We start from the raw sequence: 25,099 nt of genomic DNA, 5'->3' as shown, positions 1-25,099 counted from the left end.
GTGCTATTTTCGGTAAAAGTGTAACACCCCCAGCTCATCTTTTAAATCCCAAGCTCAACAAAAAATGTTTTTCTTTTAAAAAACTATTTTTATTCTCTGCTAGTTACACACTGTTGTTTTTCCAATTAGAGTGCTCACTGAGAAGGGAGGGTTAATGGAGGCATGCACTACTGACTGCAGGAGATGGATTGATTTTTGAAAGCAAGTGAAAATGCCTAAAATACCTTAGCTTTTTTCTGATTTCCTGGTCTCTTTAATCCTGAAAGAGAAGGAAAATAATGAAATTAAAACCAGTCTTACGAAGAGCTCTCGTGCAGTGGTGATGTGGTTTGTGTTTTGTCTCTTTTCCAGTGGTGATAAGAAATGAGTTTTAAGATACAGAAAGAATGAGATTTGTGGCTTTTTCCCAAGTAAAAGCATTAGTGAGATTTAAGTATAAAATGGGGAGAAAAGCAGTGAGCTAAAAGTTGTGGAAGCTTGTTGCACTGTTAAAAGAAGCTGCTATAATCTTCCTGCCTTCTGAATCACATAGTGAGCACGTACTATATTGCATGCTTGGTTTCTTTTAAACATAAAAGGGCATGTTATTAACTCTATCTGTTGCAAAGGCCATGCTGTTAGTATGTTTATGTTTTCCTGTAGGGTGTAAGGTCCTGCAAAGTGTAGTCTTCCCTTTGTACAGCATTGCACAGTTTGTTAATACACGTTTCTTCCTCTGAAATTCCATGTGACGTCGTGAAGCTTTGACAGGACAGACTGGAGGCTGTGTTGATACGATAGATCTGCAGTAAGAGATCTGATCTGATAGTCATGTGCTTGGTTTAATTTCAAATTTGTTTAAAATTTCATCTTTTACTCCAGTCTGACAGAAGCTGAACTGATATAAACCCATTCCAACCTGACAAGAGTGTGACTGCACAGACATGTATTAACTAACACACTCGCTGGCCTTAATTGTTGGGCGGGGTAGGGGGGGAAGCTTTCTTATTATTTCCTCTTGCTTTTCCTTGTCGGTGGACTGCTGTGGCTCCAGAGGCATGTCTGGGAGCAGACGGGGCAGCGGGTTCATGGGGTACGTGGGTAGGTGAGGATTCCCCAGCTGCTGGGGCCACATCGGTTGGCTGGGATTTACAGGATGCTGAGGCTGCTCGTGCAGGTTTGGTTGTTCACCTGCCTGGGGTTGTGTTGTTTGAGCTGGCATTGGCAGGCTTGGTTGGTGCTGTGCTGCTGGTGAAACTGGATACAGCCTGGGGATTTGCATCAGCTGGTGCTGGAGTGCTGTAAAGTGTGTGTTGGAGAGGTGGTAGGTTCTGCACTTGTGGATGTTGCTGGACTGCAACTGGTAACGTTGATTGATGATGTAGTCAGCTCCCATTGAATCATAGCCATAGGATGGATGCACAGATGGAAGACACCCACTTTATTGTGTTCTCGCTGTTATTTAACATGTATACTGTGGTGGCACATAGAGGCTCTCGGGGATGGCCCCTGTTATGCTGTCCAGACCATATAATAAAAGTTCTTGGACCAAAGTTTGTCTTTCCTGCGATTTGATGGTCTGCATATTTTCAGCCCACAAAAGAACACTATTATATTCTCCAAAATAGGGAGCATATTCTTTTATTATATACCCCCTTCCCCAAGTGGGAGGATAATATAATAGAAGTATAACAGAAGAAACGTGCAAAATACTTACATGCAATGTTTAAGGGAAATGTGTCTGTACACCACAGTACAGTGCCATATCTGTCCATGCAGAGTATTGCCTCATATGTTGTCTTCCCTTGTGTTTGAATTCCAGCTATGGAGCATGCAAGGAAGAGTTTCTGTTGCTTCCTCCTAGCTTATGTCCCCATGAGGGTACTTGGGTGTTTTGCTTTCCAGGTGCCTTGACGCAGCACTTTTAAATGCTTCGCATTTGAGTGTTCTTGTAACAAATGTAAGCGCTAGTGCAGCAGTAACATGCTTCTACAAACATATTCATAGGCAGTTGATATCTATGCCAGTCCTTCAGTGATGGAGATTTTGAGGCTTGTGTATACAGAGAAAAGCAGAAGAAAAACAAAAAGCGATACCTGGGGTCTCATCAGGCTCTGGTACCATTTCAAAGATGTTAATACCTTCCAAGGAAAAGGAGACAGCGATAATCCATAGTTATGTCAGCTTAGCATATTTCCTTGCCTAAGAACAGATGGCAAAGCCAAGCATTGCGTTGATCGTGCTGTTACACTGAGTCAGTTGTAATACCTATGATGACATCATTTTCTAGAGAAGGTTTTCAATATCCTTTGCGTGCTGAACAGCATGCAGCAGTACAAGAAGACAGAACAATTTGGGTAAAATCATTCCATGAAAAACACGCTCAAACTTTGTGTGCCAAGACATGCAAAGTTTGATTTATTTATGGCAAATCAAAGATGCGGATCTTAAAACCACAGAGTCTACTAGAATGTCTTTCAGGTGAGCCAAGAGTCTGGAAGTCCTGAAGTTCCTGGTCTAGAGTTGCCTACATGGAGACGCCAAGAGTCTGGAAGTCCTGAAGTTCCTAGTCTAGAGTTGCCTACATGGAGACATGGGCCTACTGGCCCAAAGTCACAAATTTTTAGAAGTCCTGAATTTGCTAAGTGAAACTAAGGCAGACAGAGGCATTCCCCTAAATGTTTTTTTCTGTCTTTTTCCCCAGCCCAGAACCTCCTGCTGTAACACATTTTGAAAGTTTTGCTGTGGACCTGATGTGAGCTGAAACTAAATTTTAAAACTGTTACCATTTCATGAGAATGAAAACCTCTGTGTTTCCAGTTCTATTCCAGCTTTGCTGCTAAAACTTAAAGCCATCTGGTCTTAGAGGAATGGGAAATATTTTTGTACTAGCTAAAACGCTAAAGCAGGAAAAAAAGCAGGTATCGTAGTTTCCAAAATTTGTGATTCACTTTTCCTAACGTAATGATCAAGTTTTCTCTTATGCAGATAACCTTTTCCAAAAATTCAACGCTTCTGAACTTTCTGATCAGGTACAGGCAAAAAGTACTCCCTAAAACTGGACAAGATTTTTTTGTTTTCTGTTTTTTTCCCCTTCATTTAAAGGATATCATGGGCTTTTATGACTGTGGAGTTGCCTGAATTCGAATGCATGAACATCTCCCGTTTTTAGGCAAATTCCTTTGTCGTACAATACAGCAAAACCAGAATTTAATTTAGTGCATGAACTTCCATGTTCAAAACAACTTTCTGGACTGATAAACCAGGACTGGCACTTGATGGTATTCGTTATAGTTGATGTGGTTTCATTTTCTGAACTGGCTTTGAAATTAATCTTCTCTGTCTGAAGACTCAGTGAAGGGTTCACTTTGCAGTGCTCTGGTTTTACATCATTGGGAGCTGGTTGACACTGATGTAACTCAGTAGCGAGTCACTTTCGTCCTGCTGCCAGGTATGTTGAAGTGAATGAGTATGTCAAAAAGATTAAAATATTTTACCTCCTAGCTGAAGTTGCTAAAACCAGGATGTGTTGGGTTGGGGGGGTAGCTAGAAAAGGAAACTCTAAGATGGTGTTACGAAGTAAAATTACTCTGAAGTAACATAGCGCTTGGCCTGGGTTTTGCTGACAATCTTTGAGTTCATGTAACGAATATAGCGGTGACAGATTTGTCTCGCTGAGTTACTGGTAAGCCATTATGGGTAGGATTTTTCAAGCATGAGTTTTCTCATCTACCAGTTAAACATATAAGGCAATTGTCTTGTTCCTCACTGTAGTCGATAGAAAGAGTGAGCACTTCTTTAGGCCAAAGCATTCCCTTCTAGGATGCCGGTATGGGTGGGATGAGTAGCTAAATAGCTCAAGTTGGTCTGTACAAAAGCCAGCCTACATCTGTGATTCAAGAGAATAGTTGCACACAATAGATAGCAAAACTTCTTAAACTAAGCATGTACTTAAATGTTTTGCTGACTGGCAGATTTGCCTTCTGTCTGAAGTCGTTATGAGCTTATTTTTACATGAAGCATTAGCAGTCAAAAACAGTGTTGCTATCTCTACTTCATTCCTATGGAAAGATTAGTAAGATTGGAGGAGTTTGGAAAAGAAATCCAGCCCTTTGGCCCAGAGTGGCTGCCAACTCCGTGGCACACCAAATAGTATTCTAGGTCTCAGAAGGGCAAGTTTTCATCTACAGTACTAATCTTTTTCCTTTGCTATTCATGAAAGCAGGATAATCTTCAGAAAGCGGTGATGGCACAGAGCTGTTAAATGCCTTGTGTTAACTCTGAGGCCAAGGTGGGCGACTCTTTGCTAACACTCCCCTGTGCATGCCAGACGTGTCTGTGCGGCGCTGTGCTGTGGATACTCTCTGGCTCCCTGACCACTGGCTCGGCCAGCCACGTGCACCCGATGCTGGGGTTTAGGTGGGTCCTTGCTCTGAAGGGGTCCCTCCCTGCTGGAGGGACCCTCCCCAGCTCTCAGCACCAAGGCTCCTTCCCCAGCCGATGGCACTGTCTCATGGATCAGACAAGGCATTCCCAAGAGGTCTGCTAAAATTAACCCTAGTCAGAGCATTTAGCATACAGACCAGCTAAATCTTCATTCTCTCCCTTGGAATTTTCACTTTATCATTCTGTATATGTATGGTTGATGTTGCATCACAAAGTAAGAAGAGTATTCACTGTCAAGCTTACCAAAACTGAGGACTGAATTGCTGTTGTAGTCACAACGTGACTGTAATACTCACTGGTGCAGCAAACGTTGCACCTAGCAGGCAAGTGGTAAAGATCCAGCCCTCGTCTTTCTCAAATTTTAGTATCTAACAAGAGGGAAAAAATACTACTTTGGCTATCACTGTATCAGAAAAAAAACAGTGCTCATATATTAGCATCTGAACCTGAACTAAAAAAAAAATCTGTAGATATCAAGGACAAATCTTCTGCAGTATATTTGGAAAGTTGGATCATTCATTATTAAGTATTTAGTGGGAACAGCAAATCAGTGACAAAAATTCCTTTGGATTTTGGAATTTATCTTGAGACAGAATGCAAATTTTTGAACTTTTTTTTGGTTTTGGTCTCCATTGTTTCTGCAATCTCTGAGGGCAGTTCCCTTTAATTTTGAAGCCCAGTTCATGAGTACCAAGAGCAAAAGGACTAAATGTCATCTAAAAGTAATGCAGCAATACTTGCCAACAGCACAGCTTTAGTAGATTCTGAGAGAGGAATGTGGGAGCAGTCATAGCCTTAAAAAAAACAACAATAGGTTTTAGCAGCTGGAGAATCTGCAAAAATATTTGAGCTGTGCATGATCCCTTCTTGCTGTGTTGTTTTTTTGCTCTTACGGTTTTTTGGGGGTTGGGGGTGTTTTTTTGGTGGGGGATTTTTGGGGTTTTTTTTGAGAAAACTCACAGGAGACTTTCAAGAAAAAAAAATTGATAAAAATATTTACTTAAGAGCTGCCTTGAAGACCACTCCCTCACTAGAGTTATAATTTTCTTTTCTGCTTTTCCTGGCTTTTTTATCTATCTTAATGTAATTTTGTTCACAGTGTAGAATTTTGTGCCAAATTTATAATTCACGTATCATTTATTATTATAATGGTGTGGTGCGTTTGTCTTTGCTGAAGTATTATCTGAAGTGACCTTTCTGCACAAGTGTGCATCAAAGTTTAGGAGGTCACGCTTTCAAAGTGCTGCCATGAGCATGAGAAACTGGGAGGAGTTTATATTTCCACTGCAGGAACCTGTCCTGTTCTCATTGCATTAAGAAATGATAGGTTTTCAGTGAAAAGGTTTCTCAGATTCAAAATTCAGTATTGGAGGAGGAGGATTAGTGTCTATTTGCACACCATTTTAAGCAATTACAGAACTGTCATCCATGCCTTACCCAAAGAGTGAGCACCTAGATCTCCATACAGGGAACATCCTCACTCATCCCAGTGAAGAGGAAGAGCAGAGTGGGCGGGTAAATTCCTGCGTTTGGATCACATTCTGAAAGGCTTTTCGTTTCCCAGCACTTAATGACTTCATGCCTTTAAAAATAAGGCCCTGAGGTCTTCCATCATTCATATCATCACAGTTGGGAGTTGAAGAAAAGTAAGGTATTTTGCTTTTCTTACAATAAGCCAATTTAGGTCATGTCCTGTGCTAGTGGTACTATGTCAGGTCATGAAAACAAGCTTAGCTTAACTGTGTGGTTTGGTAATATTCAGAAATAACTTCAGAATACAAAATTGTATGACTAAAATTTCAATTTTGATGTATAAAGCTCTTGGCTTCTGAAGTATTTAGGTGTGTATTTTGCCGGCCAGACGTGGTGTTTCTGCTGTCCTGGTGTGAAGTTTCAGGACAGAAGAATCCAAGGTTTTCATGGTGATAAGAGTTAGGCTAATGCACTGTTTTTTAAGTGATGTTTTCAGTTTTATTACCATTAACCTTTTTAAAGTCTCAGTAAGGAAGAACATTGAAGAAATGCTGAGTAAGGTGTAGTAAGTTACAATTGTTTTTTCATACTATGAAAAATAAAATGCAATAGTAGTGTAAATCAACGCAAGTATTTTCTATGGCTTATAATTTCCATGTTCTGTGAGCATTCTTTAATTAGAAGTTGCTGTTAATGTTCTGCATTAAGTAGGAGAAGAAAGGGATGAACAGTAGTTTGGTTGGATAGTAGTTAGCTGAGGTAAAATCACAGAGTGAAAAATGCTCATCTGCATTAACTCACAGGGAAATCACAAGTACCTTTTTTTGCTGGCACAACTAAACTAAAGAAAATCCTTATGCAGCCTAAACTTCCTGCTCTGCTCCACTTACACAGAGCCTGTTAGTGTTTTAGAAACTGTTGATCCCCTTTTGCTTCCTTGTGGAAGGAAGTGAGAATATCCCTTCTGCTGTTGCTTCTCAAGGAGTAATGGGATCACTTTCTATCCTGCCAAAGAGTGGGGGGAATAGCTCTTTTCCTTTGGGAAGATCATTTTCCCTGGGCTAAAGGCAGAAGATTAAATAGGCAGCAACAGCTCCTTCTTATGCTTCTCAAAGTAGGAAAATAAATCTGGTAGATCATAGGCCTGCTTATTTCATTTGTCTTTCGGAAGTTGAGGAAAATGTCAAAGTGTTCTCCTGCCCCAGGAGAACAGGAGAGAGGGGCTCAGAGACAGTGGGATCTCCTCTTAGGAACTGGGAAACTGTAGCCATCAGGGACCCCATTGTGTCAGAACAAGTCCTTCATGGTTTTTTTTGTTCTGGTATCAGAAGAATTGTGCAGGCACAAAAATAGGAAAAAATTAAAGAACATACTGAGGTGAAAAATCTGTTTAAAATGTGCAGTGAGGAGAGCACTGCTACCGTGCTCTTGCAGAGCTAAGGACGGACTGCCAACAGCCAAATTTGTTGCAAGTCGAATACAACAGGGTGGCCAAAGGATATCCTTTGTATTTTGAGAAATTTACTTACTTGGTTGTCATTGAACAGCACATGTCATCTTGTGCGGAACTGCTTGGACGTACAGTCCCACTGACTGCAGTGTGGGTTGGCGAGTAGGTGAAAGAAGTACTTACCACTGTCCGTAAATAATACTAGTAGCTTCATCTGTCTTTAACTGGAGCATACAGCTTCCTAGGTAATTTTAGAGAGGCAACCCCACTGTCTGCTTTATAAGAAAACAGCATCAAATGATAACAAATGTGTAAATCAACTTTGTAGAAATGGACTTGCCTGACTGGGGATACATTGAGTCTTCTGTCATTTGACCTTAATCTAGATGAAGCTCAGGTGAAGCTTGATACCAGTTTTAAGAGTAGTGTGACCCTGTCAGTAGTTCTGAGAGTACCTTGGAAAGACTTGCCTAACATAGGTAAATGTTAGTTAATGGTATAGCACTGATGTTAATGATAAATATTAGTTATTTTTTGTCGTTAGTTAAAACTTTGCTCCTACGTGGTATACACACAAGTTCACTCTTACAGAGATATTTCACATAGCTTGGGCAGGAAAAATAAAACACAAAATGTAATGTTACCTCTTTTGTACAAGTTTGAAGAATTGACCCGATCAGTCACGGGCAAGAATCTTTTTCATTTGCATTCCCAAAGTCGGGCAGTAGGCAGCACAGGGTCTAGCACAACCATGGAAGCAGAAGGAAAACCAAGGAGATGCTTCTCTCTCTCCCCCCTTGCTTTACTCTTGACAGTACAGGCTTATGTCTTCTCTCACTTAGGGTATATTGCAGAGTGTGAGTAACTTTCTTAAAGATATGTAAATGCCATGACTGCAGGTCTGTCTGCCTTTCTCCCTCCTGCTCTGCTCTCTTTGGCCATGTCTACACAGAGAGGTTGAACCACGTCAGAGAGCATCCTCCGATGCTGGGGCTCGATCATCTGTGCTGTTGGGTTATCACCAATGTCTCTGATGTAGCTTATGGTCTTTCAGACCAACTCTCTGAAACAGTTCCTGAGTATAGAGTTAGCACAGGCCAGGGATTATTCGTGACAGACCGTTTGGATGTGGCCGCTCTGTAGAGAGAGGCAGTTTAATAGCATGGATTAAGGCTGTTCCCTGCCAGCTGGGTTGCTGCCAGGGCACGAGCCCCGGCATGTGTAGTTTGCGAATATAAATTTCAGCCTCTGGTTATGGGCTTGTGGTTTTCTCCATCCTGAACTGAAATTGCACGACTCCTCAGATCTCAGCCTGAGCCCTGAGTGAGGGAACTTTGGTCAACTGTCCTTACCAGCAGTGATAAGCCACGGTATCGGGAACATCATGGGGCTGCTGAAGCTTAGCAGATGGTTGAGCTAAGGTAGCTAACCCTACGTGCGCTCTTCGACTGGCAAAATGCTTTGTAAATACATTAATTTAAACTTTCATCATGTTCATAAGTTAGCACATGGTATCTTTCGTTAGCTGCAAGTTAACAGTGCTAACGCTGACAGTAATTGTACTGCTGTTGATGCGTCGTCACTTGTTCAGCTCCGTAAGGTTGATCACGTACACGCTCCTTGACTCTGGAGATATATGTCTTGTCCCTTTGCATGCATAGCTGCTGGAGGCTGCAGCTGTACCACCAGACCAAGGTCACATCTTGGCTTCTGTGCATGGGTCCTGGGGCATGGTGTGGCTGCGCACCAGACCCCTCCCTGCAAAGAAACCCGGGTGTGTTGATGAGATGAGAGCCTTGGTAAGACCCCGCAGCTTCCCCATCAGTACTGTCCGAGTGGGGCGGGTGCTGTGGTGTGTCCCGTTAAGTGTAGGGACAGCCCTGAGGGTTACACGTTTTCTGATAAATATTGGTAAAATATAAGCACCTGTCATTGAGGTACATGAAGCTGCGCTTGCTCATCAGTCAGGATTGGCACCTCCTTTGGGGACAGTGGGGTCTGTCTCCACCAGCACTTACAAACCTTTCTAAAATCTTCAGAGTGCAGTGCCGTGCAAACAAGAACAGTCCGGAATATTCACTATCGCAGTAGTACTAGCACGGTGAGGGTTAGCTCTTAACCCACTGCAAAACACTCCACCTTGTTAAAGACTATGTGACTGTATCTACATGGCGCTCTCTATGCTCGGGCCGGGCTGGTACCTTTGCATGGAAACTTGTTAAATATGTAGCAAATGAAAACAGGTAATAACTTGTTATTATGTGTTACAAGTTTCAGTAGGTATTTTTGTTTTGTTTCAGTTTTGTTTGCTAATGCATTAGCAGGGCACAGAGGGAATTTAGCAGGCTGCCCAAGCTCACCTAGGAGCATACAGTAACTCAGCTTGGGTGGGAAGTGGTGGGGCATAGGAGAAAGTTACAAGGTCTTCGTCCTTCTAATAGCCTTTTTTCCTGCTTCCTAACCTGTAACAACTGAGTATTCTCATTCTGTTAATACTATTTTGATAATGAACTGTTCTAAGCATATGGTATTTTTCTCTTAAACTGCTTGCTGCATTACAGATATGAATATGCGTGCAAACACACACACATTTGCTTCCAAATTTTATGTTGATATCCTTACAGCCTCTGCAAAGCCCCAGCTGTATCTGTGCCGCACTGGTTTCCCCTGGGTGGTTTTACTGGGGAGGCAAGAGTCCAAGATTTAGAAAACGGGTCTAGATCCAACACGACACAAAACCCACAAGATGGCTTAGATGAATGTTTCTTGGCTTGTGGAGTTTGAACATCTATGGTGGCTGTCAGCAGAGCCAATAAATTCTCCATCCTTGCCTTTAGGTAGTAACACAATGCTATTGGCCAGGTAAATGTCTGCTCTCTGGAGTTATCTTCTATACAGAAGATATGTATTTATACATATAGAAGGTACCTTCTATACAGAAGAAAAGTCTGTGAGAAGGTCTGTAGTGTCACTGAGAGCAAAGAAGCATGTTCTGACTCTGTTTACATGAGGACAAATGCTAAGTGATTTAATAGCCTTATTAATTCAAACTGGAATGAGCAAATCTGGTGGTAAGGTCAGTGGCAAACACACAGTGTAATTTTTTACATTCAAAATGTGGGTCCTAAATTATGAAACAAGATACTCAAATAAAAACATGTGGTAAGATCCTGATTAATAATGTGTTTTCTTCAACAGCAGTGTACTACAAGCTGACCTTTCAAGCATTTATTATAAAAAAATTTCCTGTATTTATTTCAAGCATAATGTAAACCTAAGCAGCTGTAGGTACACAGATCAGTAGGCTATCAAAAGCTTTTTGTGCATCTTGTGTTAGTAAGGGCAAAGAAAAAAATTAATTTTTACTTACTTATCTATTTTTATTTTGGGGGTTGCAAAGGCAATCGGTGGTGATGTCTAGAACAGGTCTGTATGGCCAGCCCAGGGCTACATTATACAGCAAAATGGTTGTCTGCTGAGAAGCTGTTTGGGAGCAGGACAGTATCATCCCTCCGGGCGCAGCCTGGCCAGTGGGATGCAGCTTGGACAGCCATTTTCTAGAGTTTCCTCAAGTAATTCACCACAGGTGCATAAAAAGGGAACACGCAGTTTACAAAGCGCCATCATCTTTGAAATCATACTGCATCTGAAACACTGTATGTGCTGTAACACAGAAGAGGTATTAAGCAGAAGATAAATGACAGTCCTTTTCCCTCTTCATCCCTCTGATTTATTGTTGTATTCTTTTGTGATGTAAATAGGTGTTTAGTTTCTCATTTGCCCTTGTATTGTACAGCAGTTGTTTCCCTTTTGTGCAAGTCCTGCAGGGCTGAAGCGCAGAAGGGGGAGTAGTTACCACAAAGCAGAAGGACTGGAGAAAAACGCTGAAGAAAAATAGGAAAACATGGTTAGAAACCTAAAACTGGTGACAACTGAGGCTGACTGTGTGCCTTCACAACTTTCCCCTCAGCTCACTCCCGAGTCCAAGGATGGAGATGAGCGCCTTTAAGGGGAGGGACGCTGGGTTGAGCTGAAGGCTGTGGCTGCAGACCCATCCTCTGTCAGCTCTCCCTCTGGAGAGGAGCTGTTTGTCTCTTGCGGGGACAGCCTTCTAAAGGGACAGTGACAGTGTGGTGGGATGGATGGTTAGCTCGTTGCTAAGTTCAGTAACGCTTATCACATACTAGTTCCTGTTGCAAAATGCAAGGCAAACTTAAATCGGTTGTGTGAGGTGATAGGGTTGAAATTATTAGCTAGTCTGGAACATATCCCAGCTCTCTTCTCTAGTGAGATAAATGAGCTGGGTCAGTGGCTCTTCCCTCTCCTTTCGCCTTCATACTGTCCCCTTCTGCCCTCTCTCTCTCCCCCCCCTAGGTTTCTGAGAAAGTTTTTATCTGGGTAATCTAAAGTTTTAAAACTGTTTATCTTGCACAGTCTGAAATGCTTCTTATCCTCTCACCCATGGTACAGCAAAAAAACAAGTAGGCACATTTTGTAAAGACATCTTTAAGAGGAGACATGATGGATGGCTCTTAGAATTACTTCTGTAACTACCAGGAGAATTGAAAATAAATGAGAACCTGAGACATACGGTCATGCTCTAATAGTTGGCATCTTAGTCTTTTACCTTAGAGCTTAAGGCTTGGGTACAGGAGTTTATTCCTCTCTTTGTTATGCAACTGTTTGCATAAAACAACTAATCCAAGCAGAACTTGTTGATTCTTATTGGGAGCAATGCTAATAAACAACATTAAAAAAAAACTCTTAAGGCTTTCTAGGTTGGTACGAAATCTTTATTGGCTTGGAATACTGTAAAATAAACTTGGTCCTCTCAGATAGACATTTCAGATGTCAGAAATGAGTGTTTCAATGTGCTTTTGAAGACTGCATGTTGTTTTATTGTGTGCTTTTCTGCACATCCATGAAAGACTATATGGGAAGGAAGGAGTGAAATTAATTTCCAGAAAAAAGTGTTTCAGGATACTGGGCATTTTTCCACTGAACATCTCTCTGGAAATCTGGAAAAAGTATTATTTCAGTTCTCTACAAGAAAATAACGCTCTAACTGTACTTCTCTTTCCCACCATCAATAAACTTGAGAAAATACTTCTGTAATTATTAACTAGTAGAAAAAAATGAGCTTGTTTTGGAAAGAGTAACGTAGAAGTTTATTTGCTTTTAAACAGAGTACTCTTGGAAGTGTGAACTGTGGATGGTATTTGTACTATTGTCTTCTGGTTTGCTTTCAGATAGAAGGCAGTTTTAACGTTTTGGAAAAGATGTGGGAGGAGGACAGCGTTAACTATATCATTGCAATCTGTGGATGCTCTTTGCATTTCTCTATTGCATGCTTCTCTATGTAATCGGCTATAGCCTGAATGCCTTCTGTATAGGACAGACTGGCAATAACCAAGTCCGTAATGGACTTGAAAGAGCTCTGGCTCTTTTACTGGTTTGGGTTATGGATTTTTTTTTTTTTTTGAGAGAAGACAGTAAAAGGCAGGGAAGTTTAAGCTGTTAATTTATATTGGTTTCTAATACTCACTGTTAGTTACATAACACCACGATGCATTGCAACTCTTAAGTCCAACACATCAGTGTTTATGATGAGTATATTACTGCTTCATCTGGCATTTTATGCTCTGTACTGCAGGGAAGGAAAAAAAAAAAGCATGATCCTACTTTCAGTGAAGTTACTGCAAATCTGCTGTTCATTTTTGTGGGAGTTCACATCCTTAGTAACAGAACTCATTGGGACAATTTTCGGGGTAAATTTTTGTAGTGCTGGAAACTGTTCTTGTAGAGGTTGGCACCAAATTAGTTGAAAACCAGTAGTAGTATAATTAAAAATTGTGACTGACTTGTTTGTTTCGTAATAGCACAGCGTGTGCCCAGTTCCTAGGGGAAACGACGCTTGCAGCAGCTGAAGAATGCAGCCTGTGATCTCCTTCTTCCCAGGGACGCTCCACCCAGCCCCATCGCTATAAATGGCAATTGGACTTCAGGGAATTACAGCAGGCAATGAACTAAGCAAAGGCAGGTTCCTCTGCAGCTGACATTTTCACTGCTGGGCATGAAATTAATAAAATGAAGAATGACCTTGAGCTATTTTCTGAGCATTGCAAGGGCTGCGGCTTCATCTGGGGCACGGTCTGGATTCTGTAAGGATGGGTTGGTGCAGTGATGGTGGTGGTGGTCCAACTGAGCTTGGTCAGAACCACTTGTTTCATGGGACCACGGGAGGAGCAGCAGCTGACCAAACGCTCAGCCTTGGGAAATTTGTTGGCAAATTTGCTGTAAAACCCCGTGTTTTATCAAGCAGCTGTGGAGATGGCTACTGATAAGTGTGTTCATGTTCCTGCTGCCTTGCTAGCAAAAGTTAGAGCTCAGAGGAAACTTGGTGCTCAGCAGCCAGGGAAAATGGTATTTAAGGGTGGAATTAATGTCATCTCATTATACGTCTGCAATTTAGCCACAGTGTAGACATAGACCTCTGAGCTGGCCACTGTACACTCCCTCCCTGGACGGGAGGAAGTGGGGAAGAAGGCATTTCTGGAGTTTTATTCTTATCTCTGTAAACCAAATGAAATTAATTGCTTCCCCAAAAGTTCCTGTTTCTCACCACTGGTTGGAAGTGATACTTAGCGTGTCTAGTTAGAGATGCCTGTATGTTGAAAGCAATCCCACTGTAGGTCTGGTCTACCCCATAGTTCTTCTGTCAGCATTTGAAACAGCCATAATTACTCGGCAGTTTTGCCGTTGTTGGCTTTAATTACTCTGTCAAATGGGAAGGGTAGAACTTCACAGAGTCTAAGGGATTCCTCAAGGATAAGCTAATTCATTCTGTAGTGAATGATGTATGGGTAATAATAATAATAATAAAAGAAGTAATAGCAGTAACATTCTTTCATTAATTCTGTGCTGTGTGAGAAGTCATAGAGGAAAAACGTGTTTAATGTTTATTCAGTGGAGGGTTTGAATGGAGAAGTTTAAGGGAAGCAGCCTTCTATGAAATAATAAACACAGTTATACATTTAACAGATGCATCATTCTTTATTATTCCCTCAGTTTCTGTCCGTAAGCGTTATTGGGTATTCATATCCATCTTTACCAAAACATCTGTTGTATACAGCCAGGGTCATGTATTTCATTAATTGTGTCAGTCCTGTAAGACACTGAATGCTTCTGTATGACCCAGAGCTGTATTAGGAGAAAATACTACTAAGGCAAATTTCAATTTGCATTGCGTGGATAACTAGGGACTTAGATACAGAAGTTTGGACAGGGGTGAGAGCAGCCGAGACGGTGTTACCCTAGATACCTGCCACCAGCAGAAATGTGCCGGCTCTGTCCTGCCGCAGCCCAGTTACCCCTGGGGAAGGAGCAGCTTGGGGAGCTGCCCACAGTTTTCCTAATGCCAGGAATTCTAGCTGCATGCTTCAGAGGAAGAACCAGTCGGATCCCGAGAAAAGCAGAGTGATGAAAATGACTTTAAATCAGATAGAATGAAAAAGTGCATTTGAGTTCCTTTTGTCCGGTTGTCACTTTCCAAAAGTGCAGAGAGCACACCTGCAGGCTTTTCTCTGCAATGGCTGGAGCTTTATGTATTCCTTATGTATCCCTTACGTAAATACATACACTGAGATCTGCCTATACTTTCACATACCTCCTGGAGATAAAGCTTTAAAGCGAATACCAAATATCACAAAGTAAACTTGTAAAAATAGTGTGAAATGTTGAGAGTGTTACAAATGCCTTTAAAATGAGCGTCTTTTAGAAATGTGACCGGTTTTCAACTCAGCCCCTGGAAAGTCGTTCTTGTAGCTGAGGATATTTATTCTGTTCCATTTTTTGAATGGGATGCAGCTGTTGAATTCTTCAGACCTGAGTAAAGGCTCTTAAAGAGCTTTATTTATATAACTTTTTTTTCTGTCCTCCTCTGGTTCTGAACAAATAGCCACAACTTCAGCTAATGGAAATTATTGTACTGCAGCTAAGCTTATAAAGTCCTGCTGCTTTGCTGGGGTGACTTTTCTGAAGAGCTGGACCCTTATGTGAGAACGTACGTGTAATTATATTAAAGCGTGTGAGTGTAACTTCCAAAGGAGGTTGGCACACGGTAGGACCCCCCAGTGCAGCAGCTCCTGTAGGAGATCCCTGGGGATTTGGAGAACAAATAGTATGTCTAAGGCGATCAACTAAAATTCATCCGCAGCCTGTTAGAAGCACATTGCAATGATACTTAGGTGTATAATCCCTCTTATTTCAAAATACAGGCTTATGACTTGAGTTTCCCTTGAATAAATTTTGTGATTATTAACGAGCTGTATCAAATAATCTCATTTAGGTCATTAAAGGGCATAATGCTGATAAGAACTCTTTAGATCCTGTAAACCTCAAAATGAATTTGCTCTCTAGACCTCCGTTACCAGAAATCTTTGACAGTAAGCTGAAATGCTGTGATATTTTGTTAGTAGAGTTTGATAAAAGTTCAAAAGCAATATGCTGTGCTGCTACGTGTCTGTGGGATGGGGAGCTCTTCGTATGGCAATAGTGTGAGACCCAGCAGCAAACCTAACCTGGCAAGCAATTGTTGATTTTACAAGGATATTGCAGTGAAAGCTCTTTAAGTTTCTGTGTCTGCATGCCTTTTTTTTTTTTTTTTTTTTCTTTAAGCAAGAGCTTCATACCAGCTGTTAAAACCCACACTCTTGGTTCCTTCTTTTTTCACTAAGAACTTTCCTCAATCGATAATGAAAAGTAAAATTCAAAGAGATTTATGTGGCTCTTTCAGCTGACTAATGTATATTTCAATTACAGTATTAATAATGTCGATAAGAGGAGGTGAACAGCTGCTGTGGCCACTTAACACAGATAGATTAAAATAATTGGATCAGGGATGTTTGCTAGATTGCCATTAAAAATTTTAAATAGGAGCAGAGAGCATTTGGCAGTCACCAACAAAAGCATATGGGGGAGAAGGGAGGGGAAGAGAAGAAACAGAAGAGGGGCGTAAGAAGAGGACATTGGAAAGCTTTCATGCTGTTCATTCATCTAAAAATAGGTTTTCAGTCTGCCTCTGAGTTTGTTTATGTTTATGTCTTTTGTGTGGAGACTGTGGATGGAGATGTGTCTTTTCAAATGCTTTGGGAGCAGGGCCTGTGCTCTTTAAGCTTTAGGTTTCAGAAACAGGACTTGGAGCCTTGGTTGCGCGTGCAGGGAGCTGCTGCAAGCTTCTCCCCGGCCATGCTGCTCCCTACGAGAGCTGGACGAGGTCCTTGCTGCACCCTCTTCTCACTGAATACTCTTTTAAAATCTAGTGCATCATTTTCCAAAACATCATTTGAATCCGTAGTTCTGTGTATGCTCTGCTTTCCGCAGGCGAGAAATCTAAACATGCCCAAAGATGGGAGTTTGCCCTTGTGGTTCAGTGACTGGTGAGGTGTGGGCCGTACCTAATGCTGCTCGTCACACGTGGATTTTAAAACTTCAATAAAGGGACAGTCCGCTGTATGGCTGTTATAAAAGCAAAGCTGTAAAGTGGGGTTTTCGGGATATTGCAATGACTCAGAGTATGTTTGACTGCTTTCAAAAGTCTTCGAGAAAAAATACAGCGCACACTTCTCCTGCTATTCAGAGGTTACAGCAGCAGCACCAGCATGTCTGAGCAAACCCAGCTTTGGTTGCTCCAGGATTGCCTTTCAACTCTCCGTCAGCTTAACAAAGTCTCTGCGACTCCTTCCGAGGTTTTCCTTTTCTAGAAACAGGGATGATGTTGCACGTTCTCTCTTAATATATCTCGCTGTATGGGCTTTTATTAGAGCCTAATATAATTTGTCAGAGTACTTATGTCATCTCTTTTGGAGTCATCAGTTTCTGCTAGTAGGTAACACTTAAAATCATGAGATAAAAAAACAAGTTAAATATATTTAATTGGTTTTTATTTGCTTTCTGCTTTTTAGAGTTGGTGAGGCACAGGCAGACAGTCTCTGGAGCAGATGGGGTGTTTTGTGGTTACTAGACCAGACAGCTCAGATATAATTAAAGTGCCTTTTTTGCATATGCCACTTGCTACCGCTTCTATATTTTCACAGGTCTTAGGATCACATCAAGCAGAAATCTAATAGAGGTTGTTGTACTTCTCTTTTTTATTTTTGAGTGAACTGTATCATGCGAGCTTAATGCGTATAACCTTGCATGACTGTGGATGCCCAGTCTGTCTCTGGGGCTTCCCAGTATAGTTCAAAAGGAATCCAGGAAAGGCTAACGTAGTCAGCATTTCTCAATTACTTCTTGTGGAAATACAAAAATGGAATGTCTTTTTATTCAAAATAGCTCTGCCGTGTCTCCTGGAAGCTATTCTGCAGGGTGGGGTTTATACCCCAGGTTCCTTTTAATGAGCCGTAGGGGATTTTCACAGCGCAGGGCCATCCCTGGAGGGTGAAGGAAGGAGTCTGTCACAGGAACCCCTGCTTCACGAGGGGAGAGGTAGCAAAGCACACAAGGCGCTTGAATCGCAGCTCCCATGAGGCACACCAGAGCGTTTTGGACTGCAAACATCTTTCTTAGCTGCAAAGTTTTTTGAACTTTTTGACCAAGCCATCATTTTTTTCCACAGAAAACATATCTTTCCTGAGTATTTTTTAAGACAAAACCCTGAATTTTTCCACGGAAAAAATGAGATTTTTAGGTCAATTCTGTTTCTGAAGCTATTTTTGACAGTCCCGTGAGGCTTTTGTGGCCAGCATTGGTCATTGGTGTAACAAGAGATCAGCCAGAGGAATTCTCAGCTGCCTGCTAAGTTGGTTCTCTTAATCCTGCGCCCATCCGGAGTGAGAGTCGAGCCCTTGGAATTTTGCATAATTAATAAATGAGTTAAAAGTCCCATACTGCTTATCTATGAATGATGAAGTTAAAATATCAGAATCACTTAACCAGTTTCTAAATGAGAGTTTAGGCCAAGCTCAGTTTAAAGTTTTAAGATTAATATTTTTGTATGCTCTGGGAAGAAATTAATCCAAAGTAGACAACAGAAGTAGTTCATTTTCTTCCATTTTGTTGCTGATAGGGTATGTTTTGTATAACCTCTCCGTAAACTGTGAACATTTTGTATTATAACATTCCATCCTGAATAGCATATTTTTAAATATAAAGCTGTGCATTACTGAAAAAAGTAGTTGAAACGGGGAAAAATAATTCCCCAGATGTACTGGTAGCTAATAGAAATGATATAAAAAATAAGATCACCTAGGTGTAGATGTACTCCAAAGGACCCTGATTTTTCTGCAAAGAACACTGCTAGCTACTGAATAACCTGAAGAACCCCGGTTCAAAGCAGAACTCAACAAGTATTGGTGGACTCCTCAGTTTCTGAGAAGGAAACCCTTGCTGTCAACTTATAGTTCCAATAAATAGGAATTGGAACCTATGGTTCCAATAAATAGTTCCGATATAGTTCTACATTTTTTATCCAGTTTTTTACATAACCTTGTCTGGAGCTCATAAATAAAAGGGGGGCAGGCTAGTTGGATTCTTCACAGCCACTCTATTTTATCTTTCTGCAGGCCACCAAAAAAGGTTGGTGATTTTTAGATTCTTTGCTTGCAGGGTGGCTGCTGTGCAGAGCCTGGAAATGGCAGTTCCTTCATCGCATGGTTCGAGTGAGCGGGTTCATGAAGGAGCATGTCCCCCTTTCCAGTTATATAAATAGTAGAGTTTGCTCGTTAGAGGAAACTCAAAGAATAATGGCACAAGGGATATATGGGCTGAAGAAACTTATTTTTGAAGAAAGATTGCAAGAACTACAAATGTACAGCATAATTATGAGATGACTAGCAGGACACTGATCTCTGGCTACAGCATTTTGACGGAGAGAGATAAATCTACCTTCAGTGCCCTGGGTTTGTGTTGGGATGTAAGCGCAATTAGTGACAGTACATTTCTGAGAAGGTTATTCAGCTCTCTTTGCAGCTAAGAGAGTTTTTTTTCCTCGGAAGTCTTGCATGGTATGATGTTTAGTGTGCAACATGCTGGCTGTCCTTAGCACCGCTCAGCTCTGGGTAGTGGCGTGGAAAGAGACTGGAAATAGAGGTGAGGAGCTGCGTGATTTGAGGATTTGATGTCTGATCTAAGAGGCACTGAAAATGCTGAGGCCTGTGCATTGATTTCCCTGGGCTTTGGGCAAGGCTCTGAAATTAGGGACATCTGATGTCTGTGTTTGCTGCTACCAGGCAGGCACTGGTGGCCAAGATGTCGAGCCAGGAAGGGCTGCATGCATTTCTGAGCTGTGAGCAGGCTCTTGTACCCCGGCAGGTGGGAGGCTGTTCAGCCTACCTTGATTTAGAGGTACACAAAGCATCTGGGGGGATATACATAAAAAAAAAATTATTTACATCATCTCCCTTGCCATTGCTGTGAACTCTAGCCCGTGGTTTCTCCTGTTCTGTGAGCAATCTGATGAAGCGCTAAGTCGTGCCAACTGAGAAACAAAGTTGTCGCTCTGAATGATGACTTGGTGAAATGCCACGTAGGGCAGAGCTGCCATCAAAATCATTGGTGATTCACTGTTTGTTTTTCACAAATTTCCTACACTCCCTGCCCACGCACTGTAGATGACAGTATTGTGTATGGGGACTGTGGACATGACAGACGTTATTTATGAAGCAGTGCCTTTATCAAGGATTTTTTTTTCCCTAGCAAACTGTGTAAAATGCGCAGTCTCTGTGTTGCTGTTGTCAAAACCACGTTATAAATACAGCTCGCCTGCCTGCTTGAGTAGAAAGTTTTCAAAAGTGTTTTAAAAAGCTCCAAACTAACTGCCTGAGAAGGTCAGGCAGAAACCACCAAGTGCTCCTCGCTGTGCTCCAAGGAGCCATGGCAGCTGCATCCAGCACTCTTTCGGCTACTCCTGATAGGGAGAGTTTGGGCAGTTACAGTTGGTTTCGAGCTTGCGCAGCCACGGGGGAGAAGGGTTTTTGAGGGGAGACCTGCCCCTTCCTCACCTCTCCTTGCACTGTCTCGAGACATCTCCTCTGGAGTAAGAAGCAGGGAACCCGGTCATGACTTGTCTGTGTGACTGAGTTTTCCTCTGAGCTGAGCTCTCCGCATGCTTCAAAGCAGAGAAATGGAAAGATCAATTTTGCCCCCCTAAGATTCATGACGTCTGGCGGCAAAAGGTGTCCTGGAAGTTGCAGCTGCTCTAGCTAGGCTCTCTCTCAGATGCTTGGTACGTAGCTTCAGGTCAATGACATTATTCTTACCTTATTTCATGAAACGGCATAGTTGGATCCAGGTCCTTAATTCAAATCTGGTTTGATCAAATACTAAAGGACACTGAAGATGCAAGGTAACTTAGTTAATGGGTAAGGAAACTGAATAATCTCGCACGTAGTGGGTTAGAGATAAGTGTGATGGACAACACGTGCTGAACGTGGTGCTCACAGTGATGTCGGGTTTAATTTTTTTGTGCTTCAGTTAAGTTTGAAGAAAAGGGAACAGCTTTGATTCGGGGCCGGGGGGGGGGGAAGCTGGCACTACTGACCGCTTACCAGGCTCTGGAGATCCATCAATAAACTGAGAGCCCTCAAATACTGTTTATTTTCAGACCAGTTTCATGACCTTGCCTGTTTTCATAGTTGGACCGCGAGAGGAATGAAACTATGAAATGAGAAGTGGCATTAACATTTTGAAACCAAACTGCATAATTAGGCTGATTTGTATTTGAGTGGCTTTGTCAGGTGGCTTGCTTTGACGTCTGCGGTGACACATTTATCCTTTTCTGCATGCTCTGTGCATGAAGGGCATATAACCCAGGCAGTCGTGAGCAAAATGTGCTGAGGGTAGAGGGTTTTTGAAAGCCGATGGCATGACAGCTGCAGCTGCATAGGTTCAGTTTGGCAAGTAACAGTTTCCGTAAGCATCAGGTTTTATGGCCATGACACTGTTATTGTTGCATTTTTAAATTCGGCTTAGCTGCATAGAAGAAAGTAGAGACCAAGAGCTGTTCATCTTCTGGCTCGGTCCGTGAGGAGCTTGTAACTCTAGCAATTGTTTCTGTTTTTCATAACAGTGGGAACTTTATGGGCTATTTTTCCCTTTCTCTGTCCAAAGTAAATGTGCTGCTTAAAAACAAAGAAAGAAGTCGTGGACTGGCTGGCAGGCACACAGTTTGAACTTGGGGTGCCTCAGGTTGGAGGGGCAGTTTGCAAAATGTACCTTTGTCCTGAAAATTGATGTTGCAGCACAGTGGCTTTATTTGTGTGGATCCATTTTTCTTGCTTTGGAATGCCACATTTTTAATGAGCCTCCATGTTGATAGACAATGAGGAGCATCAAGGTGCTCTTTAGTGGTCTTTCCAGGTATGTATCAGTCTGACCTATAGCTATATATCCATTCAGAGCAGTTTGTATAGTTTCAGTGCGGCTGAGGTGGTTTCTTAAAAACTCGTTTGGTATTCAACTTAATGGCAAATCAACAGATTCATGTGTGCAAACAGGATATTTTTTTATAAGAAATGCTGAAGTAGTGCTTCTCAATAAGCTGAAGTATTGTCCTTTGCTGTGCATTGCAAGAAGAGAGCACAAAGTGTTTCAATACATAGAAAACAGAGGAAAAGTAATTACATAGATGAAAAGTAATGATAATGCTAGTGAGTGCAAAGCCACCTCTTTACTCACAATATTTTCCCTAATTGTTAGACTTTCTGTATTTTCTGAACTTTTCCATAGAGAATTGTCTTTGCAGGGTCTTCAGGAGAGCGAGAGAGTCATCAAAACAGCTGCCGATGTGGGTGGAACTTGATATCCTGGATCTTTTTTTAAAAAAAAAAAAAAAAAAGGCAAGAAACACAGTCCCAATAAACTGAAGTAGGTTGGCAGAACACTGCAACTCACTTAGTGGTACAGACTTCTCCCAGGCTGCCTGCTGTCAGTGTGTAGGACAGGGTAGCGTTTGCACGTGTGAACATAGTGTGCGAGTGATAAAGCCAAAATGGAAGTGTAGAGTGATTATGTAGCAAATGAAGTGAAAACTCCTGCTCCCTAAAAGCTAATTGCTTATTTTCTGCATGTTTGAAATGTGCCTGTCCCTTCCTCCTAGAGGCATGCGTATTGTGTCTCTAACGCCTGCAACGCTGCTGGCTGGTGATATAAACTCATGACTCAAAGAAAACTTCTTTAAATAAGAAAATGGCTCCTACAACGCCTTTCTTTCAGCCCAGGCTGTGAAAGAGAGAATGTGCATGAGGGAGCACACACGGTCACAGTACGGAGTGAGTGGGTAGTCACTGTTGGAGGCGTCCAAGTCAGCTGTTGAAGTAGCCCCTCACATAATGAGTTTGTAGGTCGTTCTGGAGGGGCCTGACAATCTCTACCAAGGTTCAGTATAGCAGTAGGGGTAGATGTTAGAGTAGTCAGTAGCCTCCTGATTAGGGCATTTGCCTGGGATAGGGTAAAGCATGGTTCAAACCCTTGCTCCAAGCCAGGTAGTACAGACCTCTTCCTGAGTTGTGTCTTACATGAGTAAGCATGTAAGACATCCTGTGTCTTACATGAGTAACTGAGAGCTCTCACTCTGCTTCCAAATGTAAATATTTGGAGATGTCTTGCATTTTATTCTTATCAACTAAATTACACCCACCCCCACCCCCCCAAAGAAGAAAAAAAAAAACACCATAGAATTGTTTTCCAACCAGACCTGGTAGGTAGGCAGTCAGAATGGCTGTTTTCCACATGCACAACAGATCTCATTTTCCTTAGACCCAAAACTCTTTCTGTAAGTAATATCAGTTTATAGAAAATACTGGTTTGAACCACTTGAAACAATAAGAATAGGGGTTTGTATTGAATTAAAGGCTTTACTATTAGTCAAATCCCAGTTCTTGGAGTCATGGAATTAATTATTTTATTTTACTTCATGATGAGATTCTGACGGTATGCTCAAGTCAGATAATGTAATCTACATGTATTTTAAAAGCTTAAAATCCAGGAGGTAAACTAAAGTACTCATATATATATATATATTTATTTTAGCCTTGTATACAATACGCAGGCTGATACGATTTTTGCATGCTTGGAAATGACAGTGTGTGCTCTCGTGCATTCTCTCTTTCAAATAGTAGATCATTTACTTCTCTCTAAAATGTTGCCATTTTTTCTGTTATACTGAATATAAAATAGATAATAGAGTGGCATAGAAATAGATGCCAGTCCTAACTGTTCAAAGCATTGGCTGCAGTCACATTAATACTTATGATTGGATGCAGAAATGGTTAACTGCTGTGCTAGCAGAGATCCTTATTGTTTCACCAGGGCATTATGTACTACTTCAGGACCAGTAAAGATACAAATAGGACATATGATTATATTTGTTTAATCCAAATTGTTTAAATGCATTTCACATATTGTTTCGGCCTTATTTTTTCATATGTTTAACATTAATCTCGTTAGGTTTAGGAGAAAGAGCACTATTTCATATTTTAAATCTCCTGGGAACATGAGATTAGTAAGACATTTAGTAAGAGCGTAACATGAATGGATGGCATTCATGGCATGAATGGATACTGCAACCTGCAGTATCGAGCAAAGGTTGTCCTCTGGATGGAGCCTGCCTTTTCCATGGCTTGGGGCACAGGAAAACTCAGAGAGGACATGAGAGGACATGCCATTCTTCGGTGTATCACCGGCTGTGGTTCCTTGTTCAGCTTCACGAGCAGCTGAACTTCGAGGGCTGTTGGGAGCACGTTTGTGTTGGTCGCAGAAGCTGGAGCAGAGTCTATTTAAGGCAGCTTTGTCACTAAAAATAATACCCATGCAGCTATTGTATTTGATTTTGGGTCAGCTGCCATTAGCTTGCAGAGTTCACGTTATTCCTGCTGAAGCAGGAAACTGTTTTAACGCTTGAGAAAAACATAGCGCCAACCTCAAAATACACAGTACGTGAACTGATAAAAGGGATAAGAATCCTCCTCTTAATCAACCTAGGCTATCCCAGATCTCTTGTGTTGAGATTGATGAAACCTCTGGCTTTTGTAGTGTAGCCCATTACTGTGGTCTCAGATGGTTTAATTACTGCAGTTCAGCTTGTTACTGCATGCAGTCGTGGTTGTGATAGCTGTGCATGTACTCTCAACCTGCAGCAAAATTCAGAGTATTGCAATATGGCTTAATTCTCTTCTACTAACAAAAATACACAAAAATCTGTTTACATGAAGACGGACAAAATTTCAACTGTAATTTTACAGTTGCATCTAGGCTTCTTAAGGTGTTCTGTCTCCATTTTGGCACCTCCAAAAAAGTACTCGGCCCCTTCTGGCTCTAATTGTGGTGCTTCTGGATAAATTCCTCCAAAAATACCGATATGTGCTGAAGTAATAAATTCAGAAAATCTGAACATGTATTTTGATGCATTTAATGGAGCTTTCTAACTTCTGGAGGTTGGTTTTCTGGATGTATAAAAAAGTTCAGTACAGAATGGGTATGTTAGGGATGAATATTTTGCTAGGCAATCCCTTTGTAAATCATTCATGTTTATTAATGTCAGAAAAGGAATGAAATCCATCTCCATTACATATCAATTTTTTAAGAGAATGCTTTTTAAATATTCTAAACATGAAATCATATCTTGAGGCATTTGGAAAACTTGGAGAGGTTGATTGTAGAAGAATAGGAAATATTCTTCCCTTTATTTTAGCAATTTTAATACTGTTGTGAAAGCATACTCATCTTCTGCTCCCCTGTTTACCCTTAGACTAA

The 25,099-nt window shown here is 41.5% G+C and overlaps 1 protein-coding gene across 1 annotated transcript; it reads right to left on the bottom strand.

The window, feature by feature from the left end:
* Positions 1-928: 928 nt before the first annotated feature.
* On the bottom strand, positions 929-20,627 carry AMELX (amelogenin, X-linked). The gene is given in 4 exon segments (XM_009287848.1): positions 929-1,339; positions 2,076-2,120; positions 3,477-3,525; positions 20,608-20,627. Coding segments are annotated over 4 exon segments (525 nt in total).
* Positions 20,628-25,099: the final 4,472 nt, after the last annotated feature.

This window comes from Aptenodytes forsteri, unplaced genomic scaffold (assembly GCF_000699145.1).
Source record: "Aptenodytes forsteri isolate BGI_AS27 unplaced genomic scaffold, ASM69914v1 Scaffold200, whole genome shotgun sequence".
NCBI lineage: Eukaryota > Metazoa > Chordata > Aves > Sphenisciformes > Spheniscidae > Aptenodytes > Aptenodytes forsteri.
The sequence above is the reverse complement of the archived record's forward strand: the minus strand, read 5'-3'. Positions and strand labels throughout refer to the sequence as shown.